The 27,294-nt window shown below is 33.4% G+C and overlaps 1 protein-coding gene, 1 long non-coding RNA gene and 1 pseudogene across 3 annotated transcripts; 2 read left to right on the top strand and 1 right to left on the bottom strand.

The window, feature by feature from the left end:
* The first annotated feature begins 1,761 nt into the window (after positions 1 to 1,761).
* LOC128185232 (uncharacterized) lies at positions 1,762 to 7,258 on the top strand (annotated as a pseudogene).
* A 305-nt stretch (positions 7,259 to 7,563) lies between these two features.
* On the top strand, positions 7,564 to 14,717 carry LOC128182852 (multiple epidermal growth factor-like domains protein 10). Of its 2 annotated transcripts, none has more exons than XM_052851612.1 (5): positions 7,564 to 8,013; positions 8,136 to 8,182; positions 8,499 to 8,636; positions 11,256 to 11,393; positions 11,652 to 14,717. In XM_052851612.1, exons 1-5 carry the CDS (start codon positions 7,955 to 7,957, stop codon positions 11,996 to 11,998), a joined length of 729 nt encoding a protein of 242 aa, XP_052707572.1. In that variant the 5' UTR covers positions 7,564 to 7,954; the 3' UTR covers positions 11,999 to 14,717. The 2 variants fall into 2 exon arrangements, with proteins under 2 accessions (XP_052707572.1, XP_052707571.1); XM_052851611.1 differs by having other exon boundaries at positions 7,567 to 8,013; positions 11,547 to 14,717.
* Positions 14,718 to 16,937: 2,220 nt separating this feature from the next.
* LOC128185870 (uncharacterized) lies at positions 16,938 to 27,036 on the bottom strand. Its single transcript, XR_008243852.1, has 3 exons — positions 26,528 to 27,036; positions 18,927 to 19,143; positions 16,938 to 18,533 (listed from the first exon to the last, which is right to left on the bottom strand). It is a non-coding gene; the product is annotated as an uncharacterized LOC128185870 (long non-coding RNA).
* Positions 27,037 to 27,294: the final 258 nt, after the last annotated feature.

The following is a 27,294-nucleotide window of genomic DNA, read 5'->3' on the forward strand; positions in this document are numbered from 1 at the left end:
AAAATGACTTTTTTTCTATGTTGAAAACGTATAATCTAATGTACATAATTCTAGTTCCATGCTTATATGACAAACTTTGATTTCATTTTAGACAGTTTTTAAGCCGTAACACTACCCCCGTCAGTAAAGGATATTAAGTTGGTACAAATGAGTTAATTTAGAGTACAAAACTTACTTTAATTTGTAACATACACCATCGAAAAATTAAAAATATAAGCAGAAAAAAAAGTTTTGTTTTGTTTTAAACATATTTTATTGAAAAGGATAAAAAACAAGTTCTAACAACTTACTAGTTTTCTCCTTTAATAAAACGATAACTGTCATGTATATTAGTAATTTGCATTTTGTATTGCTAATTTAAAGCAAAGAAAATATATTTTATTATTAATATACACAAAGACAAGTTATTTGAATCTTTTCTACAAACTTCTGCACAGATTTGTTAATTTGTAAAGGTAGGTTGTTGTTAGCATTTAAAAGTACAAATTAGTGTCAAATAGTGTCAATAAGTAACAATTAGTGTCAATATTGACTTAATCTATGAATAATGATCTAACATGTTGTTTCTCGCTCTAGAGTAATTCCTACAAGAAACATAGAAGAAGAAAAAAAGATACACACCTTATGGTTTACCACATGAAAAAAAGGATTATTTATTATATTTACGTTAAAACTTTACAGGGATCATCGTTTAAAACACAGTTGTGTATTGTTCAAAGAAAAGTCTCCGCGTAGCTAATGTAAAGTTGTTTTTTTTTACAATTTGCAAAAAAGTGATAGAACTTATGATTGTCAAGAGTCAGATCTTGTGACACTCTTAAGATGTCTCTTCTGATATATTTATCGATACTTTTGTAAAACCGAGCTCTGTGTGACATTGCGTATTCATAAGTGTTAATTAGCTTAAATAACTTCTTTTTAGACGCAAATTTAAATGTTATTTAAAACTCCATTGCAAGAATAAAAAGCGTCATCTTACGTACACTTTCGTTATTTTTGCAAAACGGAAGTGATAAATCGTATGATTGTCATAAGTCAGATCTTATGACAATCTTAAGGTGGCTCACTACACCGTGAAATATTTTCTCAAATCAGTGGAAAATTACTTGATTATGATAGATATCATAATGGATGAGAAGTATTTAATTCTAATATGCAAAAAGATGTGCACTTATGGATAAAAAATTACATTTTCAAAAATTTAATTCAGTTAACGTAAACAAAAGTCCCAGGCGGATTTGAACTCATGATCTGCGCTTCAGACGCCCAATACTTTAGCCACTGAGCTTCGATGATATACAACCCAATCGAACGATATAAACAGTTTAACAACACATTTAATCGCCATCTTGTGACGTAGTGTCTCAAAAAGTATAAGTGTAGGTATAGTGAGGTACCTTAAGATATGATTGCGCCCATGAGAAAAGGGTCCTTATTTCATTTTTTACAAAACAGCGAAACGACGTCATAAACGTTGGATGTTTTATCATTAGCGCCGTATTCCGGCCACATGTAACGTTACATTAAATAAACGAAAAAGAAATGTTTGTGCTGTTTTGAATAAATAAAATTGTGGTAAAAATATGAAAAATTGTATTTTCTCTTATATTTTATTTAATTATCGATTTTTGTTTTCGGATTTTTTTTGTTTTGTTTTAATGCGACGATAAACAAACTTACGAGGAGCGGATTCATGAATACATGTACATTTGTAGTCAAATTATGAGAGCAAGCTCTGTATAACTGCTTTCTTTCTGTACCATGGATCAGTTTGAGGTATAGAAAATATTTACACACATTTATTTCAAAGAATTCATTATGAAATCAAAACTTTTTTCTATATTTACATCAATTAATAATGATTCGCCGACTGGTGACAGACGAACATCCGACATAATGTTGTAGGCTACATGTAATTAGTAGCGAGACGTATTTTGCAAGAAAATATAATAAACTGTATCTAGTTAATCTATAGTTTTACATAATCGATTCTAATATTAAGAAAAAAGTAGTGAAATTTATCAGTACTACACGTATGCGTATCTTTCTTCGAGTGAATACATGAGAGATAACTCAGTCATGCAATAACTTTGGGCTCAGGACGGGAAAACTGTATCAAATTAAGAAAATGACAATCAATTTAATTTCTAAACAGTTTTTTTTAAATTCTTTACTTAATCAGAATTAACGCGACTCATAATCTAATTTAGAGGTCTTCTGTTTATTTATCTTAAGTTTATGATTTTAATTATTTAAATAATTTAATTAGATATTTTAAAAAATGGAAATGTATGTTGAACACAATTTTAGAGAAAAAAAATAATAATAATGAATTTAAAAAAACCCGAATCAAAATGAAGTTGACCCAAAATTATTGCAATAATTTAAGCGTACTTATAAAAAATAATCAAATCCAAATAGTTTTATCAAAGAGAAAAATAAACGTCGAAAAAAGATATTTGAAAAAAAATGGACGGACGAATGGATCGAATTATAGATGGATGGATTGATGGATGGATATATAGATAGATAAATATTGTACATGTTTAAAATACACTATACATGTTTTTTAAACATGTACAATATAATACTATAATTTAATGTACTACAAAATTTACATTCATGAGAGAGAGAGAGAGAGAGAGAGAGAGATTGCAGGAGGGAACTTTTTTTTGTTTTTTTTTAAAAGGAATTAGACAGCGAAATTGAAGAACATTTTGGGCGCTTGAATGTGACTCAACATGATGATGATCATCATTCTGAAAGTGACCATGAAGATGAAAATGAAGATGTTGATCATGACGCAACGATTGCTACTCGAATGTCCGAGTTTATGGAGACGCAGAATGAACATAATGCAGCTATATTGATATAGAAACAGACGACTCTGTAGATACATTGTGTGTCGCTTCTGATGGTTGGTTTATGAATAGATGCGCATGTACATGTACTAAAAACTGCTTTGGAATGAGATTAAGGAACACATCTTTAATATGAGAGAAATGACCAAGGTAAAGAAGGAGTTGTTTATCATGGGCACTCTACAAACTGGTTGTTTTGGACAAAAACACAAAGAAACACCGAGCGAAAACATGTGCGCTATACTTATAACTTCAAAGGAAAGAGCATATGCAGAGACGCATTTTTGGCAATATATGATGTGTCAGACAAAGATATGTCGAATATTGTGACTCATGTGAACACAAATGGAGTTTGTCCTAGAGAACACGGTAACAGAAGGAAAAAGCCAGCTCATGCATTGAAATTTGAGGAGATTGAAAATGCTGTGAAATTTATAAAGAATTATGCAGAAGAATTCGGCATCCCACAGCCCGAGGCACCACGAGGCAGCGATGGAATTCATCCTGTGTACCTGCCAGCATCAGATACCAAGAAAGCAATACACCAAAGGTATGTGAAGTCCTATGAGAAGTCCAGCATGCGTGCTATGAAAATTTCATCATTTGAAGATGTCTGGCTAAAATGCATTCCACACATCCGAATCAGCACTCGCCGTGATGATGTGTGTCAGAAGTGTGAGTGCCTGCGTAAGAAGATCATGGATACCAGAAACTAACATCCGTAAGAGCTTTCCAGGACCACACTGAAGCAGCACTACAGGGAGTGCATACAAGAGTGCATACAAGAAGCAGTCGAAGAAATGGGACAGTGGCAAGGCGGGCAGCTTCAGAACGTGCACTACACCTTAGATTTCGCCCAACACTTCCAGCTACCGCACCACACCAGACAAATGGGACCGACATACTTTGTCATGCTTTGCAGAGTCCAGCTTTTTGGGGTCCACATTGATAGTGCGTCTATGCAGTTGAACTTCTTGGTTGACGAAGATCAAACAATAGGTAAATAATATAATTTTTTTTTACAAAAACGTGTAAATAAAAATAACGCAGTGTATCTTTAAATCTGTTAAATTGAAAAAATTGTAAATTCTTATTTATTTTTTATTGACACGTTGCTTTTTTTACCTGTTTTTGCAGAAACTGTACATGTGTAATATGTTATAATATTATAATTTAGGCCAAGATGGGACCAATGGCACAAACGCGGTTATTAGCATGTTAGACTACACATTTAACGAATATGGATTTGGAAAAAAGTTATGTTCTTTACATGCAGATATCTGCAGTGGTATATATTTTCATTATTGTCATTGATATTATTCTTTTTTATTATTATTAATTTTTAAAATTTCGATTTTAATTAACGTTTGTTATTATGATATTTACCCGTTCGTAAAACTTTAACAGTTTTTCTCTTTTTTTCGTTTCCTTTTTGTGCTGGTCAAAACAAAAATCAGTATATATTGTCGTATCTAGATCTATGCTGGAGAGTTCTAATTTGCTTTCACGAAAAAATCTCACTTAAAATGCAGATTCCAGGACAAACTAGGTATTGAATTTTTTAATGTATTACCTTGTATGTGTAGTGTGGATATTATTTTGATTTCTGTTTACATTTACATGTATCACCTTTGCATAATGATTATGAATATTTGTCTAGATGTCTTGTTGATGGAGGATTTGGCCACATAGGAAAACTTTTCCGTCGAAGTGATGCAGACTCTTTTAATCAGTTGGTGGACGTGGTGCAAAAATCAGCCTCCAGCAATGTTGCCATCCCATACACGCAAGAGTCATGTTCTTTACATGCAGATACATGCAGTGGTATATATTTTCATTATTGTCATTGATAATATTTTTTTATTATTATTAATTTTTAAATTTAGATTTCAATAAACGTTTGTGATTATGATATTTACCCGTTCGTAAAAATTTAACAGTTTTTCTTTTTTTTTTCGTTTCCTTTTTGTGCAGGTCAAAACAAAATTCAGTATATATTGGCGTATGGAACGCCTCAACTGCCTCATGTAGGTAATCTTCATAATATGATGATACTTGAACATTACATGATGGTACTTCAACATTACATGATGGTACTTTAACATTACATGCTGATACTTCGACATTACGTAATGGTACTTTAACATTACGTGATGGTACTTTAACATTACGTGCTGATACTTCAACATTACATGCTGATACTTTAACATTACGTGATGGTACTTTAACATTACGTGCTGATAGTTCAACATTACATGCTGATACTTCATTATATGATGATACTTCACTATGCGGTGGTTCTAAAAATAGGGAAGTTTTAACATTGGGTTGTTTCTCTGTTTCAGAGATTGATCATATAGGACTAAGGTCCACTGAGACTAGTTTGGATCATGTCAAAAAGCTGGTACTACAAATAATAAAAAACAGGATTCTGCTTGAAAATATATGTTATTGAAAAACTGTAGATACTCAAATTATGAAAACCACTGGCAAACTATTCTCTCTTTTTTTAAATTATATTGACTTGTGAACAAATATTTTGATACATGTACCCCCTTTTCTATTGTATTTTTTTTAATCTTCTATATCTCCCTTTTCTCTTTTCATTTACTGCTTTTTTTTTATCTACATATTTTTTTGGCAAGAAAACACGTTTCCACACTACACGGATAATCTATTTCCATATTACAATATGTAGAATCTTGAAATGTATGCAATATGTCTGAAATATGTGTGTCTGTGGATTTATGTGTAAAAAAAAAAAAGCTTGAACTGAAGAAGTACACAATACACTACAGCTCATGAGAGAGGAGCTCTACTGAATAAAAATATTGTCGAAACATACGATTTGTTTTGTGCAAAGTATTTAGACAAACGACAACCACACATGCATCTTATAAGATCATGCAAAGGATAAAGCATTGAATTGCTGTTGAATCTGATTTTAGCAGTAACTGTACTGTTGAACAAATCAGTGCTTTCATTGCCCACTCTTTCACGTGGATCTCCAGGAAGAACCCATTAATCCCCATAAGTCCAATCTACATGTAACATGAATGACAGAAGTATTTGTTTAGGTGCTTTTTAAAAAGAAAAATAGCTGCTCGCTCTGACTAAGCGCCAAAAGATTGGGTTCTGAATGCACATTTTTAGCCCCAAATTCCCTGAGGTACCCCCTGGTTTTTATGCGCTGAGCCCCAATGAACTCACAATGCAGCCATTCTTTAAAATTTAAAATGACCCATTTAAAAGACAACACTTAACCAAGTAGTAGCATTTGTTGAGTATCTCGATCTAAACTAGTTTTAGTGGACCTTAGTCCAATCTGATCAATCTCTGAAACAGAGAAACAGCCCAGTGTTAAAAACTTTACAGGCATCCACGTGTTCTGAGTTTTAGCGAATTTCGTTCCCTAGGCGACGCTTCCCTAACCCTATTTTTAGCACTACCGCATAGTGAAGTACCATCATATAATGAAGTATCAGCATGTAATGTTAAAGTATCAGCATGTAATGTTAAAGTATCAGCATGAAATGTTGAAGTATCAGCATGTAATGTTAAAGTACCATCACGTAATGTTAAAGTACCATCACGTAATGTTGAAGTATCAGCATGTAATGTTAAAGTACCATCATGTAATGTTGAAGTACCATCATGTAATGTTGAAGTATCATCATATTATGAAGATTACCTACATGAGGCAGTTGAGGCGTTCCATATTGGCGTATCTAGATCTGTGCTGGAGAGTTCTGATTTGCTTTCACGAAAGAATCTCACTTAAAATGCAGATTCCAGGACAAACTAGGTATTGAATTTTTAATGTATTACCTTGTATGTGTAGTGTGGATATTATTTTGATTTCTGTTTACATTTACCACCTTTGCATAATGATTATGAATATTTGTCTAGATGTCTTGTTGATGGAGGATTTGGCCACATAAGAACATTTTTCCGCCGAAGTGATGTGGACTCTTTTTAAGCAGTTGGTGGACGTGGTGCAAAAATCAGCCTCCAGCAATGTTGCCATCCCATACACGCAAGAGGACGGTAGAGCGACTTGGGAATTGCGGGATTGGAAGAGCTTTCTCTCTACCAACTTCAAGACCGTCAGAAACATAAGAAAGTACCACCACTTTCGGTTTTCTTGTCAAGATTCTGGGTACATCTTTCTTAAGGAGAGCGTTGATTCAGAGGACACCAGAGAATCCATCATGAAGAGCCCCATCTCAGATTCTCATGCGAGACCAATATTGATCGCCAGACGTAACTCTACAGGAATGTCCGCCCTTACGTCAGGCAATTCATCAGGAGGAAGTGTGCCCAGCTCCTACAGATCTGGAAGAGTGACTGGTGTAACATTATTTCTTAGGTTGTTTGACGCCAGAACTTTTGCTTAATTGTGAAATTTTGTTCTGCTGAAATTTTGAATTACTTGTAAATATGATATGATTGATGTGTTTGTGGTTTTTATTAACGTATATAATTTATGTGTATCAGTGTGTTGTCATATATTTGTGATCTATTACTGATAATGAAAATAACATGATTAAAATTAATTATTTAACTATGATTATCAAAACTTTAAAACACTTGTTTTGCCGCATATTATTATGACGTCACTGACGTTACGCTGCTGAACGCTGCACTGCAGTAAACAGACTTGTTGATATAAATGCATAAAAATATAATTTTAATGTTGCAGAAGGATCTTAAATTACATTTTTTGAAATGAACTACATGTTTACTGTCAAATTCTTCGAAAATCTCAAAATGTGTAAAAAATTGTCATAAGGACCCTTTTCTCATGGGTGCAATCAATTCATATTTTATGACAAATCTTACGATATTTTCGTGAAACCCACCCTGGGAATAAAACTAATAAAAATAAATTCTTACATTAATTCAATTCTGTATCCAAAACAGCCAGTTATAAATATTAACTTTATTTAAACGTTTTAAGGGAATTGGAACGGAAATCCTTGGCGTGGAAGATTGTCACACAACAGGAAACGTCTATTATTTCGTGAACTATAAAAGGACAAAAAAAAAACACCAACTCTCCATACACTAGAATCTGGCGCCACAACATAGACATGTATACCGCTCATGTTTTTCTGTTTTGTTTTTATTTTATGAATGCTAGCAGTCAAAGGTAATGTAATCACTTGATGCCAGAAAAAATATCATTTTTAAACACCAAAATTTAATGAGATTAAAAAATTCATATATAAAGTCAATTCATTTAAAATTAAATTTTACATGTATTTTACAAAGATTTGACCGCTGCAAAGTTTGGGACAACACGGACTTGAAATGCAAAGGTATGGTTTATGTTTGAAACAATAACTAATACATATTTAAACTGTATGCTCAAGGTAATTTTGGTATAACTCAAGTCAAGCACAGCGCTTGCATTTAACGAGTTATTTCCTATGGATACAGTTGTCGCTCGATTTTATAGTATGTAATTCATTTCAATTGGTACACAAACTCTACACTAAATGAATTGTGGGGTTAACGAACAGTGTTCTTAATCAAACGTCCAAAGATAAATTAATTTGAGAGAGAGAGAGAGAAGAAAAAAGGAGAGATTTTTAACTAAGGGCAAAATTAATTATTTTTTTAATTCTGACACAGAGTGCCATCCAGGATATCTGGGTCAAAACTGCTCAGAAATATGCCGATATCCTACGTACGGAGAGGAGTGCCAGAAATTGTGTGAATGCGAAGAAGAAAAGTACTGTGACATTGCCACAGGGTGTTTTTCACCAGACGGTATTTTTTTTTTAAACTACGAATAAATAATCTCGATTTAATAATTTCCTCTTTGTAGAAGTTGAGTTTTCGAAAAAAGGAGGATAGCGAAAAGATTAAAGTTTACATTTGTAACAGTTACTGAAAATGCAATAAAGAGTATCGCAGTATAAAAAACATAGATTTATCTATCCTGTATAACTCTGTATATGAAATTACATGTACGTAACACTGCAACTGTAGCGTTGATGTCTGCATGTTAACAGTTTATTTGGATATTAGTTATGTAGAAAGAACATTGAATGACCCATCTGGGCTCTGAAGGTTTTGGTTCTTAAATTTCAGTTGCATTGTTTTATTCTTCTGCACGTTTTGGGGAACCAGGGCTTCGTTCTACAAAAGAACTTACGACTTACGACCAAATTAATGATTGCTAATTAATCACCAACTAATAGATGATTTATTTTTATGGCTGTAAAATATAACTATGGAAATTGAAACATTTGTAAACGAACGGTTTTATGTCAATTTTGTTCTCTAAAGATCATCATACGAGACTGTAAATATTTACAAAGAACAGCGGCGTACAAGACGTTGTATATCCCCCACTCGGAGTAATGAGGACGAAAGAATTTCAATTCAAGTTAGAATATTAATTTTTGACTTGTATGCATTGTTTTCATTATAAATTTCACGACGGAAGTCAATATTGTGATTTAATTCTATTATCACGACAGGCATAAGTTTCCAAATTAAGCTGCACATAGCTTTTGGCCTAAATCTTGAACCATTCACTGTTCTTAATTGCAAAAGTAGGTATGAATGGGTCCTGACTCCATCATAAAAGTACTTTTATTTAAAAAATTAGTTTATATTGATTTTTATTATTGATTTATTAAAATGGAGTCTAGACCCATAATGGGTCAAATTTGTGATTTTCACCAAAAACGTTTTACTTTATTAATAATTGTCAAAGAGTTAGATTTATTCACACGTATTATATAATGTGTCAACGTAGCTTAATGTGATACGCGGAGGCTCGTAGTCCATCATTCTTCATGGAGAAGGTGTTTGAATCCTATAGACGGCGTTTTATTTTTAATTCGTTTGCCTTTAAGTAAAACATGTTTTGTTTTTTTATTGGATTATTATGAAAAAAAATATCTAATACCATTTAAATAATGACACCAATTACGTAATGTTCATAATCTGTACACATAAAGTCGGATAAAAAAAGCGCTAGCATTGATATGAGATAATGCTGTAATGCTTAGAAAACATCGAATAAAACAAAAGTGCATGTATTATTGTATATCGACAAGTATTTGTCAGAGGATGTAGTTCTATATTATACATGTGCATGTACTTATGCACAGTTTCAAATATATAGACTTTTTATATGTTCATATGTCATTTTAAAATCCTGGGTACGGGGGATTTGTCAGACCTTGTACGCTCTTGTCCTTTGTCGTAAGTTCTTTTGTAAAATGCAGCCCAGTTACATGCTTTCAAGTTATTATTAGCGCTTTATATTTTTTTAAAAAGTTATCATAAATAAGATAAGCAAAAAAACATTGAGGTACACTCAATAGAGCTCGTTTTTAATACTTTTATTATCATATCACTTTTGTTCTTTTAAAAACGATCAACGTTTATTATCTTCAATATGAAACAATGCATTCTTTTCTTTATTAAATCAAAACAACAAACGATTAACAAATTGGCTGTGACATGTAATTTACTATTTTGACAATGAACGATAAATGTATCAATATAGATCAAACATTCTGTAAACAGGGTTATTTTCGCTCCGGGTGTTTTTCGTCCTTCCATACTTTCAAAAGCTTTAACTTTGCGTTGAAGCTCGCCTAGACTCAGTTGCGAGATAGATGCAATTTAAAACAAGTGCACCGCTAAGCGGAGCATCCCCTCGTGACATGAATTATTTATGGAATGTTTTTAAATTTTGACCAGATTATCCGATATAACCTGTTTTGAAACAGTGCACGCTTTATAATCCACAAAGAGGATAATAGAAAAAGCGCATTAATTTTTTTTTTAATTTGAGTTCCGGGTGGGGGCGTAGCTACATATCTAACCAGGTTATTTAAAATAAATTAAATTTTTCTGTGTTTTGCCAATCAAATTGCTTGTTACAAATAGAATTAAATCATTGTGTTGGGGATGCATATGCTTGGAATATACAGTCATGTAATTGTAACTGAGACTTATTGAACTGGTTTGTGGAAAATCAGGTTTACATATTCATGCAAGGGTTTTCTTTGAATCTTGCTAACAAGCTGAGGTAGACACACATACATACACACAGGCACAACAGCGATGCTTAATCCTCCTCGCAACAAGTTGAGCGAGGGGATAATTAGCACAGTTATTAACAAATTGTTTGAAATTTGCCCAGGCCTAAATTCGCCCGTTGACAACTAGGAAGAAAGGGCGAAAACGAAAAGAAGTCAAATATTTCCTTGCACACAGTAAACTTTTTATACAGACACTGCCAACACTTTTAAAATATATATACATTCCACTCGAAGATATTAGGCTTCATAAGATGGAAAAAAGGAGTTTTTCATTGTCACTACTACATTTGTTTTTCTCCATTTGATTATTTGCTTTTTACAGTTGGGTGCAGAATTGGCTATTTTGGTTCAAGATGTGTCAATAAATGCCGATTTCCAACTTTTGGGAAAGGGTGTCAAAAGACATGCCAGTGCTCCAAATTATTTTGTAACTACATCACTGGGTGTGACGTTTCTACAGGTATGCAACAAATTCTTTTGAAAGAAAAATACTTCTCTTAAAAAAAAGTTAACGTCCTTTTTTCAATAAGAATGCATTATAATTTTCTGCTTTTACTTGGTTTAATTGTAAAGAATATAAAAACACTAATGACTGTAATAATTAAAATTTTAGGTACAAACCAGAACGAGTTTCCGTCATCGAAGCAATACACTACCGAGAGAGACTTAACCATAGTTGTTGTTATATTATCTGTTTTTTCATTCATTTTGGTCTCAGGTATCATAGTCTATGTCATCTGGCGAATAAAAGGGCCATACTTATCAAACTGGAGATCATTTCGAGATGTTACACCTATTCGCGAGCATTATACACCACAGAAAGCAACATCTCAACAACATGCTTCCTTAGATATGAGCCAGAGAACAGACGACACATACTGTTCCAGTTATGATGCCAGACCATTTCAATATTTCAATCATGCAATGAATGTCTCTACAGACGATATTTCTCCACAAGCTCATGGTAAAGTGCCGCAGCGGGACGGAAGCGCAAAAACGATACTTTTTGATATTAGCTCTTCGTATGGGCCTGATATTCATACTATACAGAGAGACAAATTTTAACACCTGCGTAATTTTTGAACAATGCTGGAGGGCAGTTTAAAGTTTTGATTTGGAAAGCTTCTTGTTTATACAAACAAATAACATCCACACAAATGCACAAGCATTTAGTCCTTAAAAGGTTTTTTCAAGTACTTAAAAATGTGATCGAATTTTGTCGATTACTTCGGACATTTTATGTAATCACAGTGCAATGAACCTGAATTCGGTAACGTCGCGGACGTACTAACATTGGCACACACATATTTTGAATTACATTGTATTTCATTTTGATTTTTTAATGTTTTTAAATTATCATTTTTAGCGTGCTCCTCACGTTCACATTTGCCATATCATTACAGCAAGATAAAAAAATAAGTAAAAATTCTTAATCTTAATGTTATATACAACTTCTTCAATTGTAAACCAAATCTGTTTCTGTTCAATTCTATTGCTATTTGACGTTCTAAGAATAGATAATAGCAATGTCCGTGTATTTTTTGAACGGCTATCGTAAGTTTGGAATACTTAACGAGGCCGAGTACAGAACGAGTACGCACGCTTTCGCGCAGCGTTTCATTTGTATTGTGACGTCATCTTTTTGCTTGGTTGGCGCCATGGCGTGATGGTTTCAACTGCAGATATTCAGCGAAATTTGATGAAAATGGCTCGTTTAATGCGTAAAATTCATGTTATATTGTGGAATAAACATAAATGTCTCGAAGTATAAGCTATATTTGGGCTCGGGTCGAAAATGTGAAGAGGGTTCAGCAGGCCTAATCCTCTGTCACGTTTTCTTAACCCGCCTAAACATAGCTTAATTCATATATTTCAAGACAGTAACCATGTATTTTATATTAATTACCCTTAATATGTGATGTTATATATTTTTTTTATTTCTTAAATATGTCTGAATGCTTTAATAATACTATAAAGAGCACCTTTTCCGCCTTTGTCAAATAAAAAATAGCCATTATCTGACAAATCTGGGAAATTGGGCATACAAAAATTAACTTTGATAAGACCCCTTGAACAAACAAGGAGGTAAAAGGTTTTTTTTATTTGACCATTTGATGCCTTTTAGCAATAACTTTAATATGTAGAGCAGAAAAAGAAATCCCTAGGGCAGAAGTTTAAAAAAATGTGCAAAATTGATACATTTCAAGCGAAATCCCATAGGGTCCTATGTTAAAGATTAACAAACTTTGAGATGACCCCCTAAACAAACGGTGTGGTAAATGTCTTATTTTTTAATCTTAAAATAATAATTATATCAGTAGAAATTCAGGTACAAAATTTATCAAAAAATCTAGGGCAGAACAAATTAGACCCGGCCTCGTTAAAGTGAAATTGGTTTACCATAAAAAAAAAAACCTTATTAGCTTTATTAAGAAGCAAACGGGTACAAAATAATATAACACTGCAATACATTTTACTATGAATCGCTATTGAGATGAAATTAAAGATGGCTTTCGGATTTTTTTTTGGTATTCATGAATGTAATATGACTGTATTTTAAGAACAAAAATGTTCTTGTCATCAGACGAATAGACGCTGGACTTGTTGTCCTAATTATTCCCTTAAGAGCAATACATGTTGTCGTATGCTTTAATTGGCATTTTCTTCCTCTTAACGCTTGAAGTCTCACTTTTTAAGGGAGGTAATGTCTTCTCTTCGTTTTTTTTTAAATCTTGTTTGGTAGCCTCCTTGAAGATTGTGACTATGGCCAACACTTTCAGTAATTCTTTTTGCTCTTTTGACATCTTTCCCATGGAAAGCTGAATAAAAGGGAAATCGGTTTCATCTTTTTTCAAATATAAGCGATTAACAACGTTTATGTATGTCTTTGTTGTCTGATGATAATACAGGTAGTTGCACGGTTTTTTTATATATCCAAATGGCAAATGCAAAAGAAATTACCTCGTAAAGAGTTGCAATACACCAAATGTGTACTCAATAGTTGATTGAAATGTATACCGATCATATTACACTTTTTAGAGTTTCATAGTTGCTGTTGGTATTACAAGGCAACCAAAACAAAAAAAAAAATATATACATACGGCAGAAACGTTAACGCTTGATCTTAACTGAAACCTGGAACATTGTCTGCCATGCTTTGAATGATGTTCGTTTGGTGGTTTAGGGATTCTTTCGTTGGTTGCGTTTATAGTTCTTATTCTGCTATTGAATACTAGTATTTTTTTTTGTTCGATATATTTAATTAAAATTATAATCTGTAAAACAATCTTTTTATTAAGATCTTATTAATGTTTACATCTAGACAATTGGCTTTTTGCAATGGTTTTTCATGTTATAATCATTTTTTTCTTTAAAATATTATATTAAACTTGTTGAATATATCGAAACATGTTGAATATATAATGTAGATATAGTTTTTGTGAAGTCACACGTATTCATTGATAAAAAGAATCAGGAATTTTGTAATGAGTCATTTAGAGTAAAAACTGATGATAATGTTTGCTGCATACATGTATCTGTAGTTTATACTCTACATATTTTAAAGATTTTGGTTTATCACATACACTTTTGTTTTATTTGTACATACAATGCTCTCAATCTAACCTATTATTGAACAAATTTTGCACCGAATGTTTTAACAATACTAAGCTCAACTGGATAATAACTTGAAAATGAAATAATTGCATGCATTGTACAAATAAGCTTATAAACCTTATTTTAATTTTATACATATTGTATATTAATTTGCTAATAAATAAAGACTAAAATATCTCTTTATTAATTTTAGATAGTATAAAAGAGTGCGAACAACACTGGATAATATCTTCTTTGATATTTGTTTGAAGTATTTTGAATAAAAATCCATCGACCTCAAAAAAAAAATGAAAATGAGTTGCAGCTTCCTTAAAAATCAATTATAAAAAAAATGATGATATAAACTAACCAGTAAAAGATTACTTGGATGCCGTTCATATTCACCAACTCTCAATGCAGTGTACATAACATATAATTATTTCAACATGTCATAATAAGACGAAAGCGAAACCGTTGGCCAAAACTTATTACACAATTGCAGACTAGGTCAGGGTTGCATACTGCAATACAAGGTATTTAAAACTCTAGTTTGAAGGCAGATTAAAGCAAGTTTGAGACAGATATTAGAAAAATTAGATTAAAAAAGGAGAAAACATAAATAATATAACATGACAGATGCTTGTAAGGAAACGAAAGATATTAATGAAAAAAGTGAAAAAAGTACACCAAGAGAAACAGCCCGTGCAAATTGATATTGACCTTTGAAATTATTTTTTTCAAATTTCATTTTCAATTGAAAAAATAATATTGATGAACTCAAAAGTCTGTGCTTTATGATTGTTCAAATGTAGACAAAGTAACAACATGTGTAAAAATGGCAACGACTACTAGTATGTTATTGTAATATTACATGTATTTCTAAATTAAAAGTTGTACGGGGAGTTTCATTAAAGCAAAACAAAGAGTATTTGACTTGAATCGATAAGATGAATTTTATTTCTTTCAAACTTTAGATAACGTGAAAACATACATTGCAGTAATTAATGCTAATTCTCTAATGTAAACCTTTAGAAAAAACGCTGGGAACTTAAGTAGCCTACGTGAATTCTGTTAAAAATATCTTATATCTAACAAATGTGTCTGTAATTTTGGGATGAAACAATCAAAATACGGATATATAGAGCGTTGTACATAATTGAGCAAGGTAAATTTGTCTTAATTTACCATATGTTGGTGTTCTGAATTTAGTTATTTTTCCGTAATTTTTGCAATAACAATAAATTGTTCATAAGCAAACAGAAAGTCAGTTACATTTGTTTCCTTCCGTATATATTTTTGGATATATATTTCAACAGAGTTGCAGTTTAAAGCAAGACAATTTAATCGGGTGATAGTCTGTAATATCTCCAACCAAATTACGTAGCTTGGTGTTTTTATATTAATTAATAATGCTAAATATATATATGTTTTTGCGCTTTGGTACATTATTGATTGTTAGTTGTACATGCAGAATCTGGTTCATTATTGATTGTTAGTTGTATATGCACAACATTTTTTGTTATAAAAATATTTTTAATCACAGATGTAAAACCAATGATAACATTACAATAGTTCTTTGTAATTTCAAGTAGTCACAAAAAATCCCGTCTGATATAGGGTGTTTGGTTGCGTGACTTACTAATTGTACACGCTCACACTTCAAAAATAACTACATGTATATAGTAAATCTCAAAATCGTTCCTATACATGTAACATTCAATTTTATACAAACATTTTTAAAAATTCAAAACTTTGAACGATTAATTTGATTAAATACCCCTTTCCCATCCATATGGAAGAATCCCCTCTAACTAATGAAAATTTCATTTAAAAGAAGATTAAACAAGACTTCCCGCCAGAATGTCTCATTCATTAAATCTTTATACGCACCGGTATTGTGGGTCAGTCCAAAATAAGAACTTTTGAGATACAATTCATACAACTCTAGAGCATACCTGTACCATACATGTAGTTTATTTTCTTTTTTTGAGAGTTCTTATTTGCTTGAAAATGAAATAATTTTATTTCGTTTCCGGATGACAGTGGATTCATCTCGATGCTCCGATCATTATTCTTAAAACGGGGGCATCGGAGATCTGATTATAATCAGATTTTATTGCAAACGAATATTATTATAAGTTAGATAAATATTTACGCCGAGAACATTTCAACCGGTGATCACATATCACACAGAAAAGAGCGGGTTCAATTTCAATACAACTCTTGCTTTAAATAAATAAGAATTATATCCTAAATATTTTTGATATTGTAAAAATATAACGAATAAAAAACATATTAAATTACAAGTTAATGTTTACGCAGGTATACACTTTATATACGATTTAATATGTTTCATATACAGATAAATATAGGAATTCAATGAGAGTACCAATGCACCGGTTGTTCACATCAGAGAAGTGTAACAAGATTTAGCTAAGCAAAAAAGGTAGGGTGATTGGCTGAATAAATTGTTGAAAAAATGATCTTCGATGGGTTAAAATAGGAGGTGGTGTCATTTAAGAGACTTGGGTTAATTTGCTGTGAGTTGTTCACAAGTTACATTTTTACGTATAAACGCTACAGGACCAAATATTTTTCTTGTAATTTTTTTGTTAGTGCTTGAAGTGAACATGTAATATAACAAAACAGCGAGGGTGTTTAGGTTAACGGTTAACATTAGCTGCAGATGGAGTCGCCCTGGCCATTATTTGAAGAGCGAGCATCACTATGAGTACTACACGCAAAGTTAAGAGTAAAGGTGACATTATGAGTGCTATTGAAGCTTTCGACTTTCTGAGAGTTGCTGTTCTTGAAAGTTTTGTCAAGACCAGCTGGAGACATCCTCTTTGAGATGCAAGCACGGACCGGAGCAAGTTCTCGTTCTCTGTTTTTCAAAAGTTTAACCTAGATATGTAATATATGAGAACTTGTTTTTCATCTTACTTGTATGAATATCACCAGCATACAAGTCGTATGCTTGATTTATTTCGGCTGGGCATCTATCGACCGCATCGAGAAGAAAATAATGCAAAAGTTTGGTTTTCTCAACGTTTGTTCTGCAGGGCATGACCTGTAAAAGCTCTTCATTTCTTTTTAAAAAGATTTCCTGATACTTTCCGAGAGATGCCGAGTATCCAGGTAATGTGTTGGCTTGACCTTGTACAGCCCATTTTTGAGGAGGGAGTCTGCAGCCCGACCAGCCGAGCTGTCTTGATCAGTTGTTACTCCTTCAACATCGGTACCGTCTTCACTGAGAAGTTCGGTCATTCCCTCCCTAGGCCAGGTAACCCCGCCCCCTTTGTATGCTGCTTGGGGAGGTTAGCCTCGCAGCACTCCCCTGGACTACAACAGTGGTTACATGTAACAGATGCCTAATCCCTTAACTGACCGTGCTATGAGAAGATTTTTTTTTTGTTACCACTTCGATAAATTGATATTCTGCAGTTACATTTTCAGCTCAGCAACAGATCTAGAGTAGACAGTTTGTGTCTCACACCGACCCCAGAAGACAAGGGGTTGTTGTGCATGCCGTCGCATTGCGGTGACTCCTGTTCCCTAGTTGTGTTGACGTCAACTAACTGGCGACAAATGCGACTCATGTCGACTATATTCAGGGTTTCAATTTGAGCCAAAACTTTGTTACTGGTTTTTTTTTGCAGGGACTTACAGAAAGAAGCAGGGGTGTTAGTGTAAAGCAATATTTTCCCCATTCCATCATTACCGAGGGTTTTTTGGCTCAGGCCAACCAGAAGGGAGTAATTTTGAGCTACTGGTTTTCTACCAGGTGCACTGGTCTCTACTTCCGTGAAGAAGTTGTGTCTCTTTAATGCAAAGGGATACACGTCGCATTAGAGCCAAATCCTTGTGGTAAGCCTTCGCCATTCCTCCGTGGCCAGGCCAGAGACCCATTGAAGCTTGCTCTCTACTCCTGATGGTTCCGCAACTCTTGGTTAAAAATGAACCAGTCTTCCCAAAGTGTTGTAGTCTGTTAGAATCTGTCTCTGCTCTACAACATATGTAACTAATGCTTACATACTGTGTAGCTGTGTTTGTTGTGAAGATGGTAACAATTAATTTATTTAATAGTTACTCCCCTTAGACTAGATGTACATTTTTTTTTTTTATAGATTTTTAAAAATAATGTTCATTTACATAAACTGCTTTGAATCCAATTGTTTTTATACAAGTGAAGTGTATGATTTATAAATACTTGTTTAATTACTATAATAAATATGTAGTGACATGGAGGCACCTTTAAGACCTGACAAAATCGACCTACTGACCGAGAGTCCTATTTTATTGGCAATAAAAAGTTTAATTTGTAAAAACATGTTCATTTGCAAAAGTTATGTAAAACTGTGATTTCTATTCATTTTAGTTTATACAAAAATTGACTTACTGCTTTCTGATTTTCCACTTTACTTTTCTACTTCACTGTTAGAGCCCCTCTTCCCCTGTCTTGTTCTCAGGAGATGATAGTTCCCGGGCGAAGGACCATTTACTCCCTCAATTTACCAGATCCGTCATCCTGGAAGGCAACTTCTTATATCTATCTGGTATGACAGTCACACGGCATCCTTTTTTCCCTTGTTATGATGGAGATTTCGGGCTGAAATCTAAAGGAATGTCGTTTTTTTTTTTTTTTACAATTTTGGCATGGTTCAAATAAAGTCTTTTCTGAATGCAAATTCTAATTTTCTTATAAATCGTTGGTGCTGTTTCACACTAGAGAGACTATGCTGTTATGTTGTATCCCAAAAAGGGATTATTGATTATCTGTGAATGATTTACATGATTTGATTTGCATATGTAGCAAAATATTTAGGCACCTGCTATTATTTCAAGCTAGCTCTGCCACTTAGGGACTGGTAAATTTTTTTCCCTATATTAATTGGAGGGGGTCAGAAAACAGATGATCTGTTTATAAGCTTTTCAAATAGTAACGTTAACTAATTTATAAGAATACAAGTTTTTGCTAATTTACTCAATGTAAAATTCTTATTTTTTCATCTTAAATCGACATTTCAGTCAATTCAGCACTATTACTTTAAATCTGGGTAGAATGCACCCTTATTGAAAAATATTATCCAATTTGTTCATTACACTGTTTAGTTTATAAAAACATACACTCTCATTCAATTTGTACATGTACAGCGCTATAGCGAAAATATTCGGGATTTTTCAAAATGGCGTCGGCCTACTTTGCGCGTCTCGATTGGGAAAAGTTACGAAAAGTTAGAGTTATCTGTTCTTTTTTTTTACTTAGTTATCTTTAGGTAGGAAGTGACGTTATTTTATATTTACTGTCGCCTGCACCTTGCTTTGTGATTGTAAACATACGGAGTTTAACAATGGATCGAAAATCTGGTGAACTTACAAATGAGGTTAAAAATCTAATCGTAATTGAAAATCAAATCACAAAACTTGAGAAATTGTTCTGCTGTTGAATATTAGTGAATCTACCGTTCGACCTGTTTGGAATAAGTATATTAAACGGGAACGTGTGGAAAATTTACCACGAGTTGTTACTCGAAAGTTGTCAAACAGAGATGAAAAATTGATAATGCGTGCGATCAAAAGTAACAGGTACAGGACCTTAAATGACATTACATTGGATTTAAACGAGGGGAAACATCGAACAGAGACTGTCCATAAATGTACTATTCTCAAAGAACAGGGATATAAACGAAAAATTGCGCGAAAACGTATGGTTGTTCGTGAAGTGAACCGGAAAAAGCGATTATCCTGGTGTTTAGAGAAACGACGATTAACAGTAGCATTGGAACAAAGTAATATTTTCTGACGAAAGGCAAGTTGTTATTGGTGAAAATCACAGAGGTTATGTCTGGAGAAAGGCAAACGAAGCGTATCTACCTCAGTGCATGCGCCCCCCTCCCCCCCCCCCCCTCGCAAGGGTCGAGTTGCAGTTATGGTGTGGGGATACATAACTTCTGATGGTGCTGGGACTTTGTGTCTTGTTGATGGCAACACAACTGCTCAAAGTATATTGACATACTCGACGAACACTTGTGGCCAGTTATAGCGAGGCATTTTTCTGATAAACCTTACCTTTTCCAGGATGACAGGGCACCAGTGCACAGAGCCAGGATTACTTGTAAATATAAGGTTAATAACAACATTCCTTCAATCACATGGCCAGCAGTCCCCGAACGTTAATATAATTGAAAACATTTGGTTGAAAATAAACCGCTCACTCCAAAACATTGCCAGAGACAACACTACCCAGGATGAACTTTTTAATCTTTTACTTGACATTTTGCAAAACATCGCCCCTGAATACGTTAAAAACCTGTACCTTTCAATTTCCCGTCGGATTCAAGCTGTTATAAGATCTGAAGGTCATCTCACGAAATATTGAGAAAAGTAAGTCAGTTTTGCATACTTTTTAAATAGCTTTATATTTCGAAGCGCGTCCTTGTTTACGGCCGCCATTTTGAAAAATCGCGAAGACTTTTGCTATAGTGCTGTATTTCATTTACTTAGTATTACAATCATAAAAAAAACCAGTTTATCCATTTGGATTTCACTCAGTCCACTCTCATCACTGTCTTTGCCGCGGGAGAGAGCCTCGTACTCGGATGAGCACAGAATATTCGTCTCTGAAGTTCCAGGACTCATGTTTCACACAGGATTACAGATATGTATAAAGTTCACGAAAAACACGAATTCGCCTTATTCTGAGGTGTTGACGGATGTTGACATCAGACAAATGTTAATACAAGATTGAACCGAGCAGAAAAAGGTAGGGCGTATGTACATGTAATTGGCTGAATAAATTGTTGAAATAATGATCATTTTAAAGTAAAATTATCAGTGTTTTTATTCAATGATGGAATGAGGAAGTATTGTAGAAAGTGAAGAAATTAGAGGGGTTAAAGTAAAGTAGGAGGTGGGTGTCATTTTAGAGACTTGGATAAATTTGCTGCAGATCGCTAGGAGTTGTAAATAAGTTGAATTTTGACCTACAAACGCCATAGAGCGATGTAAATTCCTTGTGCTTTTCTATTAATGCCTGAAATTAACTTTCAGATTTTACCAAGGATATGTCTGTAAGTAACATAGCAAAGCAGTTTGGCATGTTTAGGTTAACATTAAGTTCCATGGGAAATGAATTGGTACTCTTTTCCCATATGTTTGAAATTCCTTGTTCCTGAAAACTTAAATAGTTTACATTAATTTTTCATTTCCACTGCATAAAGATGTGACTAATATGAAATATTGGTTAATTTTGATTATGTATCACGATAAAATGCTTGTAATTATTGTACATGTCTTGTTCGATAGATTTACGTATATGGGGAACTAAATGAATTTTTACTTTGAAATAAATTTAATTGCTAATCAAAAGGCACAAAACAATAAATACGACAGGATAAAGAATAAAAAAGTTCACCGATAACCCATCGTCGGATACCCACGGGTGATCGCGTCTTTTACTTATCACATAAGTAAAAGACGCGATCACCCGTGGGTATCCGACGATGCTGATAACCCTGATAGGATTACCGCCTAATAGAACCGTATACACGCACGATACGATAGGATTGATACACAATACAATTGCTAGGATAGGATTGCAAAAATAACGTTGCGCGTACTGTACTATTGCACTGACGAAAATTTAGTTCACTCTTTAGAAATCATCCCCACAATGAGAATATTATCTTCATCGTTAATCAGTATTTTGTTCTGCTTTAAAAGAAAGTGTTCTCTCTGAATAAATCTCGTGTTTGTTTATATTTTCAGCGCGTGTATTGTAGACAAACTGTGTTTAACTTCCATGTTTTTGTATTGTAACCATATTATTAACAAATCTTCACTTCCATGTCGTCGTTACAATGAAACAGCGGGGCATTTAACGTATGCTTCACAAGAACATTCATTGTCATCTGAGCGACGGCCAATATACAGCTAGCGACTCTACTATCGGTCGGTTACCTATAAGTAAGTCTCGTAAAGCATCTGAATATTGAGAGGGGCACAGTTTTGAAACAAACAATTAAAATAAAGTAAAAGAGGTTCATTTTTATGAAATGAATATGAACTTATCAATAACAAAAGGCCCATCGGCCACATTGCTCACCTGAGGAACAATAGGATTGATAAAATTAGAGCTAAATAGAGTCATAATACAAACTATCTGGACAATGGAGTATAATACATGTAGATCCTGTGTAGTAATTAAAAAAAAAAATTTTCCCCAGGATACTCTTATGTTTATAACCATTAGTCCTTTTTCTAACAGGATGTATTATAGCCATATTACACGTTGAGCATTTCAATTCTCAAAAAAATCCTAAACAATTGTTTTTGTTTTCCCTTGGACTGAAATGTCACATTTTCATTGGTTTTAACATAGCACGTGATTGCCTCATATATCTCTATATTTGTTCTGTGAGAATTAATATTAGGCAATATGGCCGTCATTGGTCGACGCTTCGCTTACTCATTTCGACATTTCGTAGTATTTAATACATAAACCGCATGCCGTAAGTTCTTAAAGAATTTGGAGTAGTTGCCCTTTGAAATTCTTTAAAATTAGAGTAGTTGCCCTTAGAATATTGACGTCACATTGTTTTGTCTGGAGCAGAACAAAATGGCAGCGTCGAAATTTGCTCAAATCTCTGCAGAGGAAAAGGAGGAAACATTTAAAATTGAATAGCAACAAAACATTGTAAGTAAACATGGGTGAAGCAAGGATTTTTAAAGAATATTTGAAAGGTGAGATTGAAAATTTTGAAGAGTTTAAATGTGTTAAATTGGACGAGATGTTAGGCATCTTGTACATGGCTTTACGTAGATCATCTCTATTTGTGAATAAATATGGCTCTTGATAGTCCTCGGGAAAACAAAACACTTATTAGGTTAGTTACTGACTCACTACGGAAATATATTGGGTTGATCAATCTCAAAGACGACTCGGCTTCGCCTCGCCATCTATGAGATTGATCAACCCAATATATGTCCGTAGTGAGTCAGTAACTAACCTAATAAGTAATAATATACATGTAAATGTATGAGATATAAACCTATATCTAACCCTGAACCCCTTGTGAGGCCCAATAATCGTCCAGGGATCAAAGTCTAAACAATTTTTAAAAATCAGAAACATTTCTAAATGCTTACATATAAATCAATAAGTATCTTAACACTTCAGCTTTTGAGAATACTTAAAATGTCTCCCTTTGTAAAATTTGATCCCGAATGTGGCTCCACCCTGCTCCATAAGATTTTGATTTGAACAATTTTGAAAAAAAACAAAAAAAAAAAAACACATTGTCTGAGGTTGCTTTCACTAATGTTACAGCTTTTCTAGGCAAATAGTATTTTTTGAAGACAATTTTAAAAGATTTTCCATATATGTTTTCGTTTGAAAATTTTACCCCCCCCCCCCGTTTTGACCATATCTTACCCCCGGGGATCATCATTTGAAGAAACTTGAATCTACCTTCCATGAGGATGATTCCACCGAAGTTCGAAGAAAATTTTTAAAGATGGGGTCATGATTTTCAGAACTTTGAACCTACACACTACCTGAGAATGCTTCTAAGCTGAGCGGACAAGATGCCCCTGTGATGTAACTCAAATTTGTATTGTGGCTTAACAGATACGAAGTCAAGATTTATATGACGTAATATTTGACCTTTGTTTTAGCTGAACTGAAAATTTGAAAATATATATAAGCTAAGTGATTATCCTTTAAAGAACCAGAACATTTAAACTCACATATTTGAAATACTACTAGAATGCATGCAGTTGCATAAGGTGTATGGAAATTTCATGCAATCTCATGAGTCTCGAATGTTTATTTTGTGCTGTACATTGTACAAAACATACAAAAGAAATGAAGTTGCATAAGATGCTCTGAATTAAGATATGTTTACTGTCTAGAAAAACAAGCATTCTGAGAGTATTGCATAAGCAATACACGTCCCCTACCGGTTTGTAGAAATTTGTGAAAACAATGCACTGTTATGCATAATATCAGTCTCAACAGACCAACCCGATAACGAACCCGATTGTAATAATACATAAAACCCTGTCGATTAAATTTACAACATTATGCTTGACACTATTTTACAGAACTTATTTGTTTGTTAGAAACAATAAAAGGAATGGTCCAAGTAATGCACGATATTATTACTGACAACATACTTTCCTCTTTTATTTGATACACACCGAGCCCGATAACGAACCCGAACATAAAAAAATTGGAATATAAAAAATTAATTTTCTCAAAAATATGCCAACAAGACGCTACAAAAGTGTAAACTTGATCTGTAGTTTGATATTTTGAAGCTGCTCAGCAAGTTTCATTTCATTCGTCAAACGCATAAGAAAAAAAACCCAGTGGAAAACTGAAGTTGGACAGACGGACGGACGGACAGACAGACAGACAGACGGACGGACGGACCGACCGACGGATAGACAGACGGACGAACTGACGGACGCAGAAGAAAGGGATAGTCCCCTCCGGTGAAAACCGGTAGGGGACTAATAATCACCAGTTTATGCGTAGTACTGAATGTATAACATGGATCTATTAATGTCGGAAGATGCTTGTAGGTACAACCCTTTTCGTTTTATGTTTCGAGCGAAAATGCAAATTTAAAAGTTAAATCGATTACAATTTCTTTATGACAATATGCACACTGGAGTATTTCTACATGTATTTACTATATTATTCCAGGCCGGCAGGCCAGTCAATGTTAAAAAGTATATTAATATTTTTTAACATTGACATTTAACATTTTTTTCTTTTCGTCTTCATAGTTCTGTACAAACAGCTGATAAAGCGAGAATATTCTACTGAATAAACAAATATATAAATTTTCTTTTTAAACCAATACTTTTTAGTAAATAAAAATACAAGGTTAACCTATTTAGTCAACATTAGTAGGATAAAAAAGAGGGAAACATATTAACCATGTAATTGTAACAGTAAAAGAAGATATCAGGAAGGTATCAGATCAATATCTAATAATAATAACTTCCCGGAAAACTTTAAACACGGAAAACATTTATCTTTATTTCCTTCTTTCTTGTTTAAGAATATTGATTACAAGTTTCTAAAAAATAATTTCTGTTAATTGGGAATGTCAAAAGTAAAAAAAAAATATGCATGCTCCTGCTACTTATTCAAAATGCATTGGTGATTAAGTGTACGTGTGACTCTGGTATAATTATCCCTAAACCACAGGGTTTTTAAGGCATTCAGAGTTCTATTCGCTTTTCGCTATTCACTATTCGAATAGAGAATAGAATTCTCTGTCTTTTCGCTATTCAAATTACCGTAATCATGCTAATAAACGTATATTAAAAATTCCATGTAAACTTTATTTTTTAATTATAAGACACAGTAATATTGTAAAAATTATTACTTGCTGACTGACCTAACCTGAACATTGACATAAAAAGCTTGCCTGGCGAGAAGGTAAGAATATCATCTATTTATTCTGTTGCATTGAGAATAGAATTCAAGGGTCTTGCTAACACCCTATATCCCATACTTGCGCCTTGACAGGTGACCCCCAAGCAGGCTTGGGGCGAATTACATTGTAAAGTAATGCATTACAGTACCATTACTTCATGGATTTGGGCATTAAATTACCATTACCATTACTTGATTTTCTTGAAGTAATGCATTACATTACCATTACATGAGTAAAGTACTGCATTACCATTACCATTACATGAGTAAAGTAATGCATTACCATTACCATTACTTTGTTTTAAAAAAGCAAAGCTAATAAAGAGTTTTTGCAAATAGTTCAAATATAAACAAGCATTCTGAGAGTATTGCATAAGCAATACACGTCCCCTACCGGTTTGTATTATTCTATGAAAGCTTCCAAGCGCACAACTATTTCAGAGCTATTGTAAACGAGATATCATGCTTTAATCAGAGAAAAAAGAACAGAGGAAATTAAAACTATATAGTTGATATAGAAATTAAATATAAAATAGGTAAAGTAATACCCTTTATTTCATCTCCTGTAATTTCGCCAAGTCTATTCTGTATTCGCTGGTAAAAATTTGTGAAAACAATGCACTGTTATGCACCATATCATTTCTTACCGTCTTCTGTACCCCAAATCAAACCGAACAGTTAAACAGCCCAACCCGACAACGAACCCGATTGTAATAATACAAAAAAAAAACCCTGCCGATTAAATTTACAACACAATGTTTAACACTATTTTACAGAATTTATTTTTTTTGTTAGAAATGATAAAAGGAATGGTACAAGTAACGCACGATATTATTACTGACTACATACTGGCCTCGTTTATTCAATACACTCCGAACCCGATAACGAAACCGAACATTAAAAAATTGGAATATAAAAAAATTAATTTTCTCAAAAATATGCCAATCAGACGCTACAAAAGTGTAAACTTGATCTGTAGTTTGACATTTTGAAGCTGTTCAGCAAGTTTCATATTATTCCTCAAATGCATAAAGAAAAAAAGTGTGGAAAACTGAAGTGGGACAGACAGACGGACGGACGGACGGACGGACAGACGGACGGACAGACAGGCGGACTGACGGACGCAGAGGAAAGCTATAGTCCCCTCCGATGAAACCGGTAGGGGACTAATAAAAGGAAACAATATTATACATGTACATGAACTTAAATTATGCATATTTTCATGTAATTTAACGAAGACGTAGTACATCTACCAGTAGCATTTTTATTCAGCAATAACTAGAATGTAAAATTTTTATCAAGCTTGAAGGCGAAA

Source organism: Crassostrea angulata, chromosome 5, assembly GCF_025612915.1.
Source record: "Crassostrea angulata isolate pt1a10 chromosome 5, ASM2561291v2, whole genome shotgun sequence".
In the NCBI taxonomy this organism is placed as follows: Eukaryota; Metazoa; Mollusca; class Bivalvia; order Ostreida; family Ostreidae; genus Magallana; species Magallana angulata.